Source organism: Balaenoptera borealis (assembly GCF_965194805.1).
Source record: "Balaenoptera borealis genome assembly, chromosome: 19".
In the NCBI taxonomy this organism is placed as follows: Eukaryota; Metazoa; Chordata; class Mammalia; order Artiodactyla; family Balaenopteridae; genus Balaenoptera; species Balaenoptera borealis.
This window is the reverse complement of record NC_138878.1, coordinates 34,734,436-34,747,607: the sequence shown is the minus strand read 5'-3', so window position 1 is coordinate 34,747,607 and position 13,172 is coordinate 34,734,436. Positions and strand designations below refer to the sequence as shown.

Below are 13,172 nucleotides of genomic sequence, written 5' to 3'. Positions count from 1 at the left end.
GGTTGGCATCCAAAGCATGCTGTCCACACGCCTTTCCCCTCACGAACACCAGCACCTCCTTCTCCCCACGCCAAGCCTCTAGGCCTTTGCTCCTGCCCAGGGGGCTTCCCCAGCTCCATCTGTGTCCACATCTCTGCTATCCTTCAGGGCCTGTCTAAAATGCCACCTCTGCCAGGAGGCTTTTCCTCATCTCTCACACCCGTGGAGCTCCTCTCAGTTTCTTTTGTGGCATTTTACCCATTCTATCCTATAATTAATTCACATGTTCACTCATTCAGCACATTTTAATCTGATGTCTACTGTATGCCAGGGGCTGTGCTGGGTGCTGGGGAATATAGGGACAAACAGGGTCTCGGCTCTTCCAGTAGGAGCGATAGACAATAAAGAAACAAACAAACAAGTAAATAAGATAATCACAAACTGTGTTGGGTGATATGAGAGAAATGAACAGGATGAAGTGATTAAGAGGTGAATGGGGAGTGGGCCTGCTTGGGACTGTGGTCAAGAAGGCCTCTTGAGTCAGTGACATTGACTTCAGGAGACCCAAAGTCAAGACAAAGTCAGCATGAGCATCTACCAGAAGACATTCCAGGCAGAGGGAACAGCAACAGCAGAGATCCTGAGGCATGAATGGGTGTGGATGTTATGCTAAAAACAGAAGGTTTGTGTGGCTCAAGCAGAGGTATCAAGGCCTGGGACAAGATGTGATAAGGTCAGGAGGTCAGCAGGGGCCAGACTGTGCCGGATCTAATAGCCCATCAGAAGGAATCTGGACTTCATCCAAAAGACCTAAATTTGAAAAAACCTAAGTGTGCTAAGAGGCCACTAAAGCTTTTTCAGCAGGGGAGAGAAAAGATCTGACTGACATTTTTAAAAGGTCACTCTGGCTGCTGAGTGCATCATGGGTTTTAGGGGGAAGGGGGAAAGCAGGGGTTCCATCTAGAAGTTCTTGCCATAGTCTGGAAGGAAGAGGATATTGCTTGGACTAGGGTGACAGTAGAATGAAGAGAAGCAGAAAGATTCCAGATATATTCTAGGAGTAGAGCCAACAAACTAATAGCTATTTTTGAGCTTAGTTAACTCATCGTCCCTCAATTTTAAAACTAGGGACCCTTTTCCTAATTATATTGTGTGACTCCCATGGCCTTGCACATAGTAGGAACTTGGTACATATTTATTGAGCTAAACTGACTTGAATTAAATTGAGTTTTAAATTGAATTATGTCAAATGGAATCAAATTTAATCACATCAAATAAATTGTTTTAAAGTGAGTTCAGCTTGTGAGGAAGTATTTCTGCATCTTCAAAGAGGGTACCATAGGGCTGCCAGCACCCCAACCTGGGGCACTTCCTTTGGCAGTCTCAAAAGCAGATTTTCTAAAGCCACTTCCTAAAATGTGGATACACAGCTTCGGGCCCAATTACATGCTGGTCTAAAAGTGTAATTGTGGATCTAGAGAGTTAGTTGTAACTGTGGTTCAAATCATTAACCGGTCAACCACCTGAGTCTATGTCAGCAATTATGTAAATGTTCCTACAATTAGATTTGCATTTTTATTTGGTTGAAATAGTCTTCATATCGTCTTTAAAACAAAACAGCTATATATGCATTCTCTTATCTGCCCAAAGCATGTCAAGTCAGTGAGACATCTGATCCTGATGAGGTTACTGCCGGCGAGGAGGGATCATGTGTGTAAGTGTTAGTGTGTGCGTGTGTCCTTGTGGACGTCTTCCAAGTCAAGGAAATAGCCTGAGCCAGCTCTTCTCCTGCTCATACTGTTTTAGTGGACTATTTTTGTGAAAGGTAACTGGCCAGTACAAGAATTCACTGACCTCAGTACGGCTAAACCATATGTCACTCACCTGCTGAGCCCTTGGGTTCAGCAGAAGAGATGCCTGGGTGTATTCTAAAATCTATGTAATTTTTTGAAAAGCCTACAGATCAGCTCAGGGGTTGCTTCAGCCAACTTCCAGAATGCCTGGCCCCAGGACCCTTAAGAACCCCTTAGAAGAGCACATTCTACAGGGTAAGTGGTTCTTTCAGCAACTGCTCATCCTACCTCGGATGGCATTCGTAAAAGATTTCTCCCAGGTGTACATTTTAATCAGCTTGATGCAGGTCAGAAACTCATTCGTTGTCTGAACTCGTTTATCTGTCACTGAAATTGCTGATCATCGAAAAGCTGAATTGAGCTTAGCCATAAACATCTGAAATCGAGGTACAAACAGTGTGTTCAGAGAATTGCTGAGTTGCAGTTGGCCTAAAAATCCAGGGATTGGAGTGTAAGTGTCAGGAAAAGATCTAAGGGAAGTTGGCCTGAGATTCTCAGCTGAATCCCTCCCTTGAGTTGTGGCTGATGTGCTCTGGGGGACACGACTGGGGTCGGGGCAGATGATGCAAATGCATGAATCGCCAGGATGCAAGGAAAGTGCTGGGGACTTTGACAAACTGAAGAAGCATGCTCCCCTTCCCCAGGGTATTCAAATTCAAGTTGTAAAAAAACTGTACTGTCTGTGAGGCCAAAGTAAGGGCCCAGGCTTCAGGGCCAGGCCCTGGACACAAAGTCCACTTCAGTGAGAGTGTGTGTGAAGTGCAACGGCAAAGACCTGTCATTACCTGGATGGGGATGAATAGCACATACACGGATATCCCGATGAGAGCTGTGGACCCCAGAATGAAAAAGGCGTACACCGCACAGACAGCCATTAGGATAAGGATGGTGGCTGGCAAGGGACAAAACAAAACAGCTTCAAACAAAGAATAACTATCACTTGATAGTATATTGAGCACCTGGAAAGAAAGCACATGGGTTCAGCCTTTGGAAGGGTCACCTAAACATTTCTTCAACTGAAGGCTTTCGGAATGGCTGAGGGGTCTGAGGAAGGAAGAGAAAAACTGACTTATAAGGGGAGAGAATTGTCAGAGGACCAACAGGGTGAGTTTTGTGGGTCTCATTTTAGTATGACTTTGGAGAGGCCTGTCTTTTAGAACTGAGAATCCCAATGAAGAAAGGCTTAAATACCACCTGGGAACATGCCGGCGAGGTTGCCAGCTGCCTACCTGATAGCTCTATCTCCTTCTTCCTTATTAGCACAACCCTGCTTAATCAGGGCATGCATGGGCCCAGCAAAAGGACCACATTTCCCAGCCTCCTTTGTGGAAGCATGGTGACCATGTGATTATGTTAAGGGCAATGAGGTATAAGCCAAAGTGCTGAATGGGACTTTGGGGATGAATTCTTACAGGGAGCGAACTCAACTTGGAATTCTCCTTCCTCCTACCGGCTCTCTGAAACATGGTTGGGATGGCTGGACCTGCAGCTTCCATCCTGAACCATTACGGGAGCCATGTGCTAAGGTAGTGATGAAGAAAAATAGAAAAGCCTGGAAGTCCCCACTCCAGCCCCAGATCATCCTCTTCCAGACTCCTTTTACACAGAGTGAAATAAATCCATCCTGTTTAATCCACTGTTTTGGGGGGTTTTCGGTTATATGCAACTGAATCTAATCGTAACTGATACAGGATATTTTGAACAAACTGAAAGAGCAAGTGTAAGAAAGAAACAAGTCTTTTCCCTTACCTCACACCACCCAGGTTTCCTTTGGCCAGGGAAATGTTCTCGTGTAAAGGGTGAAGATTTTATTGCTAAGGATTAAGGGCTTAAGAGAATGTTAACTCTGAAGTCCAACAGGCATGGTCTTTGTTGGGACTTGGCATCCCAAATACTACAGAGTTGGAATCATCAGATCCATTAGTCAATCAACTTTATTAAATGCTGTAGTGTTCTCTGTACTGCTTCAGTGTCCTCACTGACGATCGAAGGGATTGGATGAGGTCACCCCTAAGCCCTGTTCCAGCTGGAACAGGGAAGCCTTTCCAAATTCTCCAGCTTGAATGGAGCTCTCCTTTCTCTGAATTCTTCTGGTGTTTTGAGTCTCCACCACTTCACTTAGCAAGGAGATGGGACACGATGGGCAGGATATTGACAACCAAAAGGGGGGCAGATATTCCATCCAGGAAGCACATCTCACAGGTATTCAGAAAACTCGGAATTTAGTTTCCTAAAGTTAAACTCCTTCTGGACCAACTTACCTCACCAACAGAGATGTGTGTCAGCGTCTTGAACGACACCAGGTTTTCGAAAACCAGGGTGGAGATGACCACCTTCAACCGGATCACTGTGCGGTAATTTATGGCCCAGGCAAGGGTCCAAAAGACAACTTTGGTAAACTCGGTGGTGAAAAGGGCTGAGCACAGGCTGATGCCAACCCAGACCTTCCTGGAGATGCTGTCGGTCTGCTGGAGGATTTGGTGAATGAGAACCATCTGTAAAACAGCGCGGTGGAGAGAGAAGAGTGCTGCTGGGGGTCAAGGTAGGTACAGGAGGCCTCAGATAATGTCAGCAAGCTGACTTTATGAGGCAAACTTTTTAATTAATTTCAGTGTCTGCTGCTGTGCTTGACAAAGATTAGCTTTATGAAAATTCTCCCCCAAGGAGCGCAAAGATAACAACAACGTACTAAACCCACCAGATGGTGGAGAAAGTAACTAATGACATTCTTTGCCAGTCTGGGGACCTGGGAGACAAGGCAGAAGAAGGGCCAGTGCACTCACCGGCCCTTTGGCTGCCATGATAATGCACAGGATATTGGCCACGATATCCATCAAAACATGCGTCCTCTGGAATTTCCAGACCACTCAGCCCAGAGAGGCTTTCTCGGGACCCATCCTTTCTACCTCTTCATCCCAAAGGATTTGAAACCTGTGATGAAAGAACAGGAAGAAGGAAAAGGATTTACATTCCCACTTGCTGTTCAAAGCTACTCTGGTGGAAAAAACTTTGCAAGAATTCTTAGCACAACCCCCATCCCTGGCAGTGGTGGCTTCAGAAGAACAGCATTTGTTCTCCCTTCTTCTTTTGGAGGGTGGATGGGACATGAGCGAGGCAGCGGGCAGAGCCCTGACACAGCACAAGATGGTATCTGGCACTGGGGCTCTTTCCGGGCCTTGATTTCCTCCTCCTGCCTGTCTCTGGCACAATACCAGTTGTGATAAAAACACTGAGGCAACAGAGAAACCAAGAAAAAATCTTCTCCAGGGCAGGGAGGAGTTTGTCCATTTCAAAGATCTGAAAGGAGGCCAGTGTGACAGGCGTGTGGGGACACGGGGAGGCAAGGCAGGGCCAGATCTCATGGGACCTCACAGTCCTCACGAAGGAGATTAGATTGCAAAGGAAGCCACTGCAGGCTTTTAAGCCAACGTGACAAGATCATTTTACATATCTAAAAGAACATCTGGCTGCTGTGAGAGTAGTGGGTTATGGGGGTGGGGAGCAAAGAAGCAAAGAAGCAAAGAAGCAGGGAGACCACAGTGGGAGACCATCGCGTCCAGGTGGGAGGTGGCAGTGGCTTGACACTGGATTTAGGGAAAGGTGGTCAGGGGAGACAACAGGACTTTCTGATGAATTAGATGTGGGAGAAAAGGAGAAGGGGGATCAGGGGCCCCAGTTTTCTGGCTTGACCAACTGTGGGAATAGAGTTCACAGAGATGGGGAAAGGGGGAAGAGGGAACATCGTCAGGTGGGGCGGAAGAGCAAGAATGCAGCTTTAGATATAGGATGCTTGTGAATCATCCAAGTCCAGTCGGATGCTGGGTGTATGAACTCAGAGTCTGGAAGAGAGGCATGGACTGAAGATAGTGTGTTATTAAGGTTGTCAAGCATGTGTTTGGTGGGTCAGCCTTTGGGGGAGAACATTAGCATGGAAGGGAAGAGGATCTAAGCTGATGTTGGGTAGATGGAAGGCAACATTAAAAACCAACAGAGAGGTAGAAGGAAAACCTGGTACTCCACAGGCAATGGTCCAGCCCCTTTCTCTCCGTGCTCCCTGGCAACTTTCTCCAGACTATAGATTTTGGAAACTACCACTGACAGAGATTTCTGCAGGACACAGATGAGGGGACGCACAATTGTAGGAGCAATTGCAAGAGCATGATTATAACTCCCAGCCCTTCAAGCATATGAGGCCAAAGAGAAGGAGAATTCCAGAAGAAACAAATGCAGAGAGAGGGCTATGAGATCTTCCCCATTGTTTAAGATATGAACCTTGAAGTTCAATGCAGCCGTTAGAAAGAATGAAGTTGAGGTTTGGGGCTGTGGAAAAATCTTTATAAACTCTTAACTGAAAATAGCAAAATGGTTAACCATGAGATAGTATGCTTCATTTTTTGTTCAAAGAAAAAAAGATGACCTGTGAGTAAAGAGGAAGAAGAAGAGGTATTGATCTGCAGAAGATGGTAGCACAGGGTGTGTTTAATCAGAGTAGAAAAAAATCCAGGACAGATGCACACCAGCATTTAACAGTGCTGACCTCTGGGGAGTGGGGCTGGAGTACGGTGGGGATACTTCCACTGCTTAAATTTCTGTTACTTTAACATTTCTATAATGAATCTGAATTAGGTTGAATCAAAGAAATACATGTTTTTGCAAGTCAAAATTGTCAAATATTGGAAGTTTTCATTTGGTTCAACCTAAACATATTTTGTAATATAAAAGCTCACAATATTCTGTAATAACCTAAATGGGAAAAGAATTTGAAAAAGAATAGATACATGTATATGTATAACTGAATCACTTTGCTGTAACACCTGAAACTAACAAAACATTGTTAATCAACTATACTCCCATATAAAATAACCATTTTTTTTAAAGTCCAATGACAATTTTTAAAGTGAAATACAACACCATGCCTGGAAGCAGCCCAGGTGGTGTCCAGCCAGCACAGAGCAAAGTGAGATTCCAGCCACTCTTGTCCTGATGCGGTGCTCCTACAAAATAGCTGATAGCCCTGCCAGAATAGTCCTGAAGCCTCAGGCTCTCAAGAAGTTCATTCTCCCTACCAAACCTCCCCAATACTCACCTCCCCAGAGACGAGGCCAGGAAGGTCAGTCAGCCCAGCCCTCATCTCAGAGGTAAGCCATGAGAACAGCCACCAAACCAGTGGGCGTTGATTTCCGCAAAGGTAAATGGGAGCACACACAAGGACTCACATTTCCCTTTCCAAAGTGGGATCCTCTCTAGATGTGACCCAGACAAATCCTGGTACCTTTTGGCATTGGTGTCAAGTGAGTCATACGGTGACAGTGGGGGCAGGGTGTCCACAGTCAGCGTGTGCTTGTAGCTTCTCACCATCACTGGCGTGAGCCAAGAGAATGCGGCAAAGGAGAGCAGCCCTGCGTCATCCACAGGGTTGGGTGCCAGCCTAAAACAAGCGAAACACTCGGTGTTCCAGGATGTTGGGGTCATTGCCTTGAGTCCCTGGCTGCAATTCTTAACTACAGTGATAACCACAGCCACGCTCAGACGTGTGACTCACGTCATCAGCCCCACGAGCGGCGGTGTGCTGGGCCAGCTCCTACCAGCTTGCAAGAGCTGATTGTTCGATTTTTAGGAATTCTGCAAGTCAGTTCTTAAACACAGCCTATATTAAAAATTAAATTACATAAATGTAAGTAAATTATCTTAAAGACAAAGGCAATCAATACTCAAAACTCATAGCTTCCAAGATTATTTTACTAGATTTTACTCGTATTTGTTCTTTAGATTATGTAAGTCTATGGTGTCTGTGGTGGAAATACCGTACAGGATAGGGCTCTATTACCTTGCATCTCTTCCCAACTTTGCACTCAGTGACATCACGTTGAAATCAGCCATGGTAGGAGAATTTACACCAAAAAAGTGATAAATGCTGCAAACCAGGGAATTTTTTAGTGAGCCAGTTGTTGAATATTTACCAGTGACCACCCCATGGGAAAGAGGGTACCTGCTCCATTTGACATGAGGAAATGGAGACCCAGTAGCTGATCATCGGAGGAGCTGGACGCCTGGCTTTTGCTCTCAGGAGGATGGGGAGGGTCAGAGCAGAGTGTGCCAAAGCAGAGGTGAGGCTGTCCAAGGAGGCAAGAGCTAGAGGCAAACTCATGGTTTATTGTGAGGATTAATACACGTAAGCTGCTACATAATATTAGCTCGCAGATAAATAGGGAAGACAGGGGAGGTAAAAGGAGGGAGAAAGGAGAAAGGGAAGTAGAGGAGGAAGAAGAAAAGGAAGAAACAATGAAGAAGGAGGAAGAGATATGTTTCTGCCCTTGAGGAGCTAACCATCTAAGATGGAATAAGAGTCGGAGACACAGAGTGTTATCTACTAATTGCTGAGTGTTTGTTATATTCCAGGCCCTGAAAGAGCTTGGCATTTGTAGCAGATGCTGTCAAGATGCCCTGAGTTGCAGTCTCTGGTGGCGCAGTGGTTAAGAATCTTTTTCACATCCACCTTCGATCTCATGTGTGGAAGACAGCGCCGTGCAGCTCAGGCTCATGCTGACAGCATCCCATCTCACAGGTATCCTGTGCCTCTTTTCACTACCGGGTTTGGGGCCTTCTCAGAGCATAAGTGCAACCCAGAATTGCAAGGGGCGAATGTCCCCAAGAAGAAAACCTAACTAATGGAGTACAGGAGCCCATGGACAAATGCCCCCACCGCCCATCCTATGGGTGGAAAATTGTACACTTCTCGGGGGGACCTAGTAGAATCCAGCCCCCATGTCTACAGCAGTGACGCTGATGACACACCCCATGTTCTCCTTCCCTGCCTCACACTCCCTAAATCTTCCCTCCTGCTTCTTGAAATCACCTCCCAAATAAGCTACCGGCATCCAAGTTTTTGATTCAGGCTCTGCTTTTGGGAGAACCCGAGCTAAGATAATATTAATAAGGTACTATGTGCCTGGTGCATAGTAAATGTTTCCTAAAGGGTAACTTTAATGATGAAGTCATGCATTACCTCATATAATCCTAACAACAGCTCAGTGAGATAAGTAGTTGAGAACTATTATGATCCCATTTCATAGACAAGAACATCAAGGCACAAAGAGGTTAGGGTACTTGCCCAAAATCTTATAGCTGGTCAGTGGTGAAGTAGAGATTCAAACCCAATGCTTGCTGACTCCAGGGTCCCATCATTCTCTTAAGCACTATCTCACATTTCCTCTCCACAAAGAAATTGTGAACTGAGCCAAAATGGTGGGTAGTTAGAGCTCTTCTGCATGGGGCTAAGGATGGTAAACCATGCCCTCACCTTTCAACCTTCACCTCTCACCTTAGAGGGCTCACGGGTGTATCTTTGGTCCATAGATTCTAGGAGAGAGCAGTGCTGTATCACCTCATTATAAAGATGCCCTTGGCCTTCTGCTGCTCAGAGAGCAGGCTATAGGGCACTTCTCATGTAGAAAAGGCAGCTTTCTATAATGTTATAGTTAATGTAATGTTAAGAATACATATATAATATTATAATATGACGTTATAGTTAAGCATGTGAGCTTGGAAATCAGGCTGCCTGAGTTCTTATTCTGCGGTTCAAAACTGACCCAATTCTCTCTCCTCACCTGTATCCCAGACCCTTGGAGCTCCTTCCTTCAAGACATTTCTCCACACCTTGAATCTGTGCTGACTTGTGACTTGCTTTGGCCAATAGAATGCAGTGAAGGAAACGGTGTACCGGTTCTGAGCCTGAGTCTCAAGAAGGCCTATATGCTTCGACTCATCCTCTTGGCCACGTACTGCATTACTATGTGATCGAGGGCAGGTTAGCTTGCTCGAGGTTCATAGCCCATGTGGCCCACCTTCCCCCAACCAGTCAACTCCCAGAAGCACAACCATCTTGCTGACCAGCAGATGCATAAGAAAGCCTGGTCAAGACCAGATGAATCACCCAACTAGGCTTAGCCCAAGTTGCTGACCCACCCATAAAATTGTAAGCTAAATAAATGGCAGTTGTTTCAGGCTACTAAATGTAGAGGCAGTTTGTTATAAAGCAAAATCTACCTGATTAAATTTGTGCAAGTTATTTAACCTGGCTGTGCCTCACTTACTCACCCATCAGATAAAGATAATCACAACACCTCCAGGGTGGTTGTGAAGAGTGAATGAGAAGATGTTTGTAAAGCACCTGAACAGGTCCTGGCACATGGAAAGCTCTCTTAAACATTTGCTATTGTCTCCCTTTCACCAAAGGACAGGGGGATTCATGAAGTGAATGGTCAATAAATTTAAAAAATGGATGGATGGATGGATGGAAAGACAAAAGGACAAGCATATAGAGCAGCAGCATGGGGAACAGGGTCAGGGTTAACTCTCCTGATGGGCTGGAAATGATTCCTAGAAGTTCTGCCCAGGACCTCCCTCCAATCTTCCTCCTGGCTTACCTTGCATAGAGTCTCACTGGGATCATGATCTTCAAGCTGGGGTCATATCTCTCTGAAAATGATCTCCGCTGGCCTCGCCAGTCCAGATCAGAGATAAGGCAGGGGCCATCATCCACCATCTTGATGGCAGTCTAGAGCCCTGGGCTCCTGGCTTTGGGACCTTCACTCTGCAGCAGAGAGATGAGGAGATGAGAAGACACTCTGGAATGAGATCAGGCAGCCCCTACTCCACCCAGACCAGCTCCCTTTCTCTGACGACTCAGACCTGGTTTCACCAATCAACCCTCCACATTCATGGGAGAGTGTGGCCAGAGACCCCACAACTCCCTCAACTCCATTAAGAGCCTTCCTTATTAGCAAAGATATTCTGTTCCTCTTCTTTCCCATTTTGGGTTGACTGGGAGCAGAAAAGCCTGTTACAGGTTTTCTACCAGGAGCCAGCCCATGACCAAGACTGAGTCCCAGCCTGGCAAAAGAACCCCAAGAAGGTGGATTTTCTGCCTTATTGTGAACGAGAATGAAGTTTGTCACACATACAAACCCTTTTTTCTCTCTGATTCTTTCAGATACCCAAGCTTGTGCATCCACATTCCCATGCCCCCACACCCAAGGATCAGAGAACTTCAAAGAGACCACCTCTCAGGACCAGGCATATCTGAACAAGCCCACATTCCCCCCACTTCTGTGACCACTGCCCCAAAGGGAAACTAACAATCCAGGTAGAGAGGACGCTTTTGGGAGTGCCCGTCCAGTCCACAAACCAACCACCCCATTCACCAATCACCTAAATGAAAAGAAAAGAGAATGATTCCCGAAGGTTTTCTATTTCTAGTTCCAGTTCTTCCCTGATACACAGTTCTATTCTTGCCCTAGAGTTCTATGACATTCTGCTCCCCATATCCTATCAATAAATTCTCTTTTTTAACCTAAATATACCAAGTTGGTTTCTGTCACTTGCAACCAGAAGCCTCACTATTATAAATACAGGGGTCCCCATCTTATGAATTCTCTCTGGAATTTTTCATGTCTATAAACATAAAATAAACCAATTCCCATCGAGGTTTTAATGGCTGATAAACCTATGGCATGTCAGAATTAGAAGTATCCTCAAATGCAATCTTTTATAAACTCCTCATTGAACAGAAGAAGAAACAAAGGCCCAGAGAGGCAAAGGGACTTACTCAAGAGTATATGTAGTAGTGACATCAGATTCATGGCTAAGACTTACTTCAGTTGCGCTTCCCTGCCCCCGTCCAACAAGAGCAATTTTGTAGGGGAATCCACAGAACGTCTGAGAAAACCTCAGTGTCCCCAGCAGGGCTGACAGAAGGTATTTCTCTCCCAAAGGCAGTTAGTAAAGACTGGAGGAGGTGACTACTACTTCAAATGCATATGAGAAGTCTAACAAAGAGATAGGAATCATTAAAAAGAACCAAAAAATCATGTTGGATCTGAAGAAAGAACAAATAAAGTGAAAACTGTAATAGAGAGTATCAACAGGAGGAAGAACCTGTAAGTTAGAAGACAAGAACTTTGAAATTATCCAGAGGAGAACAAAGGAAAAAGAGTGAAGAAAGCATACATAATCTATGGAATACCACCAAAGGAAACAATTTGCAAATTATTGGAGTTCCAGAAGGAGAAGAGAGGGAAAAGGGGCTAGAAAACTAATTTAAAGAAATAATGACTGAGAACTTTTCAAATCCTAGAGATTTTGATATCCCATTTCATGAAGCTAATAGGTCACCAAACAAACTGAATTTAAAGAGATCCTCTCCAAGACATATTTTAATAAAACTGTCAAAAATCAAATAAAGAGAGAATCTAAAAAGCAGCAAGAGAAAAGAAGCTTGTTACTTACAAGGAAATCCCCATAAAGGTATTAGCAGATTTCTCAGCAGAAACCTTATAGGTCAGGAGAGGGTGGGATGGTATACTCAAAGCACTGAAAGAAAAAAATGCCAACCAAGAATACTCTATCTGGCAAAGTTACTATTCACAAATAAAGAAGAGATAAATATTTACCAGACAAAAGCTGAAGGACTTCATCACCACTAGAACTACCTTACAAGAAATGTTAAAAGGAGTTCTTCAGGCTAAAATTAAAGGATACCAATTAGTATTCTGAAAACATATGAAAATATACAGCATACTGGTAAAAAGTATATAACCAAATTCAGAATATGCTACTAATATAATATGGTAATGTGTTAACCATTCAATTCTAGTGTAAAAGCTAAAGGACAAGAGTATTAAAAAAAAGCTATAGCTGAAATAATTTGTTAATGAATACACAATATAAAAGAGGTCAATTATGACATCAAAAACACAAGGGGGAAATAAAATGGTATGGTTTTTGTATGCAAAAAGTTAAGTTGTTATCAGCATAAAGAAGACTATTATATCTATAAGATGTTTTATGTAAGCTCATGGTAACCACAAAACAAAAGCCTACAGTAGATTCACAAAAGATAAAGAGAAAGGAATCACATCATAACAATATAAAAAATCATCAGTTCACAAAAGAAGGCAGCAAGAGAGGAAGAAAGGAACAAGGGAACTACAAAAACATCCAGAGGACAAAAAGATGGCACTAGAAAGTCCTTATGTATCAATAGCTACTCTAAATGTAAATGGATTAATTTCTCCAATCAAAAAGCATAAAAAAAAAAAGCATAGAGTGGTTGGATGGATTTGAAAAAACAAGACCCAACTATATGCTGCCTACAAGAGACTCATTTCAGCTTTAAGGACACATGTAGGCTCAAAGTGAAGGGATGTAAAATGATATTCCATGAGAGTAGAAACCAAACGAGCAGGGTAGTTATATTAATATCAGAAAAATAGATTTTTTGCCAAAAACTATATGAAGAGATAAAGGTTATTACATAATGATAAAGGTGTCATTTTATTA

General features: G+C 44.0%; 1 protein-coding gene across 1 annotated transcript in view; it reads right to left on the bottom strand.

Annotated features, from left to right (window-relative positions):
- Positions 1–12,915, bottom strand: part of ABCC12 (ATP binding cassette subfamily C member 12) — a 60,981-nt gene extending 48,066 nt beyond the window's left edge. The window contains 8 exon segments of the mRNA XM_082366832.1: positions 2,061–2,172; positions 2,176–2,208; positions 2,618–2,791; positions 4,094–4,327; positions 4,616–4,699; positions 4,703–4,763; positions 7,105–7,260; positions 10,259–12,915. Of these exon segments, the coding sequence (XP_082222958.1) occupies positions 2,061–2,172; positions 2,176–2,208; positions 2,618–2,791; positions 4,094–4,327; positions 4,616–4,699; positions 4,703–4,763; positions 7,105–7,260; positions 10,259–10,377 (973 nt within the window). The 5' untranslated portion in view covers positions 10,378–12,915.
- Between the last annotated feature and the right edge of the window lie 257 nt (positions 12,916–13,172).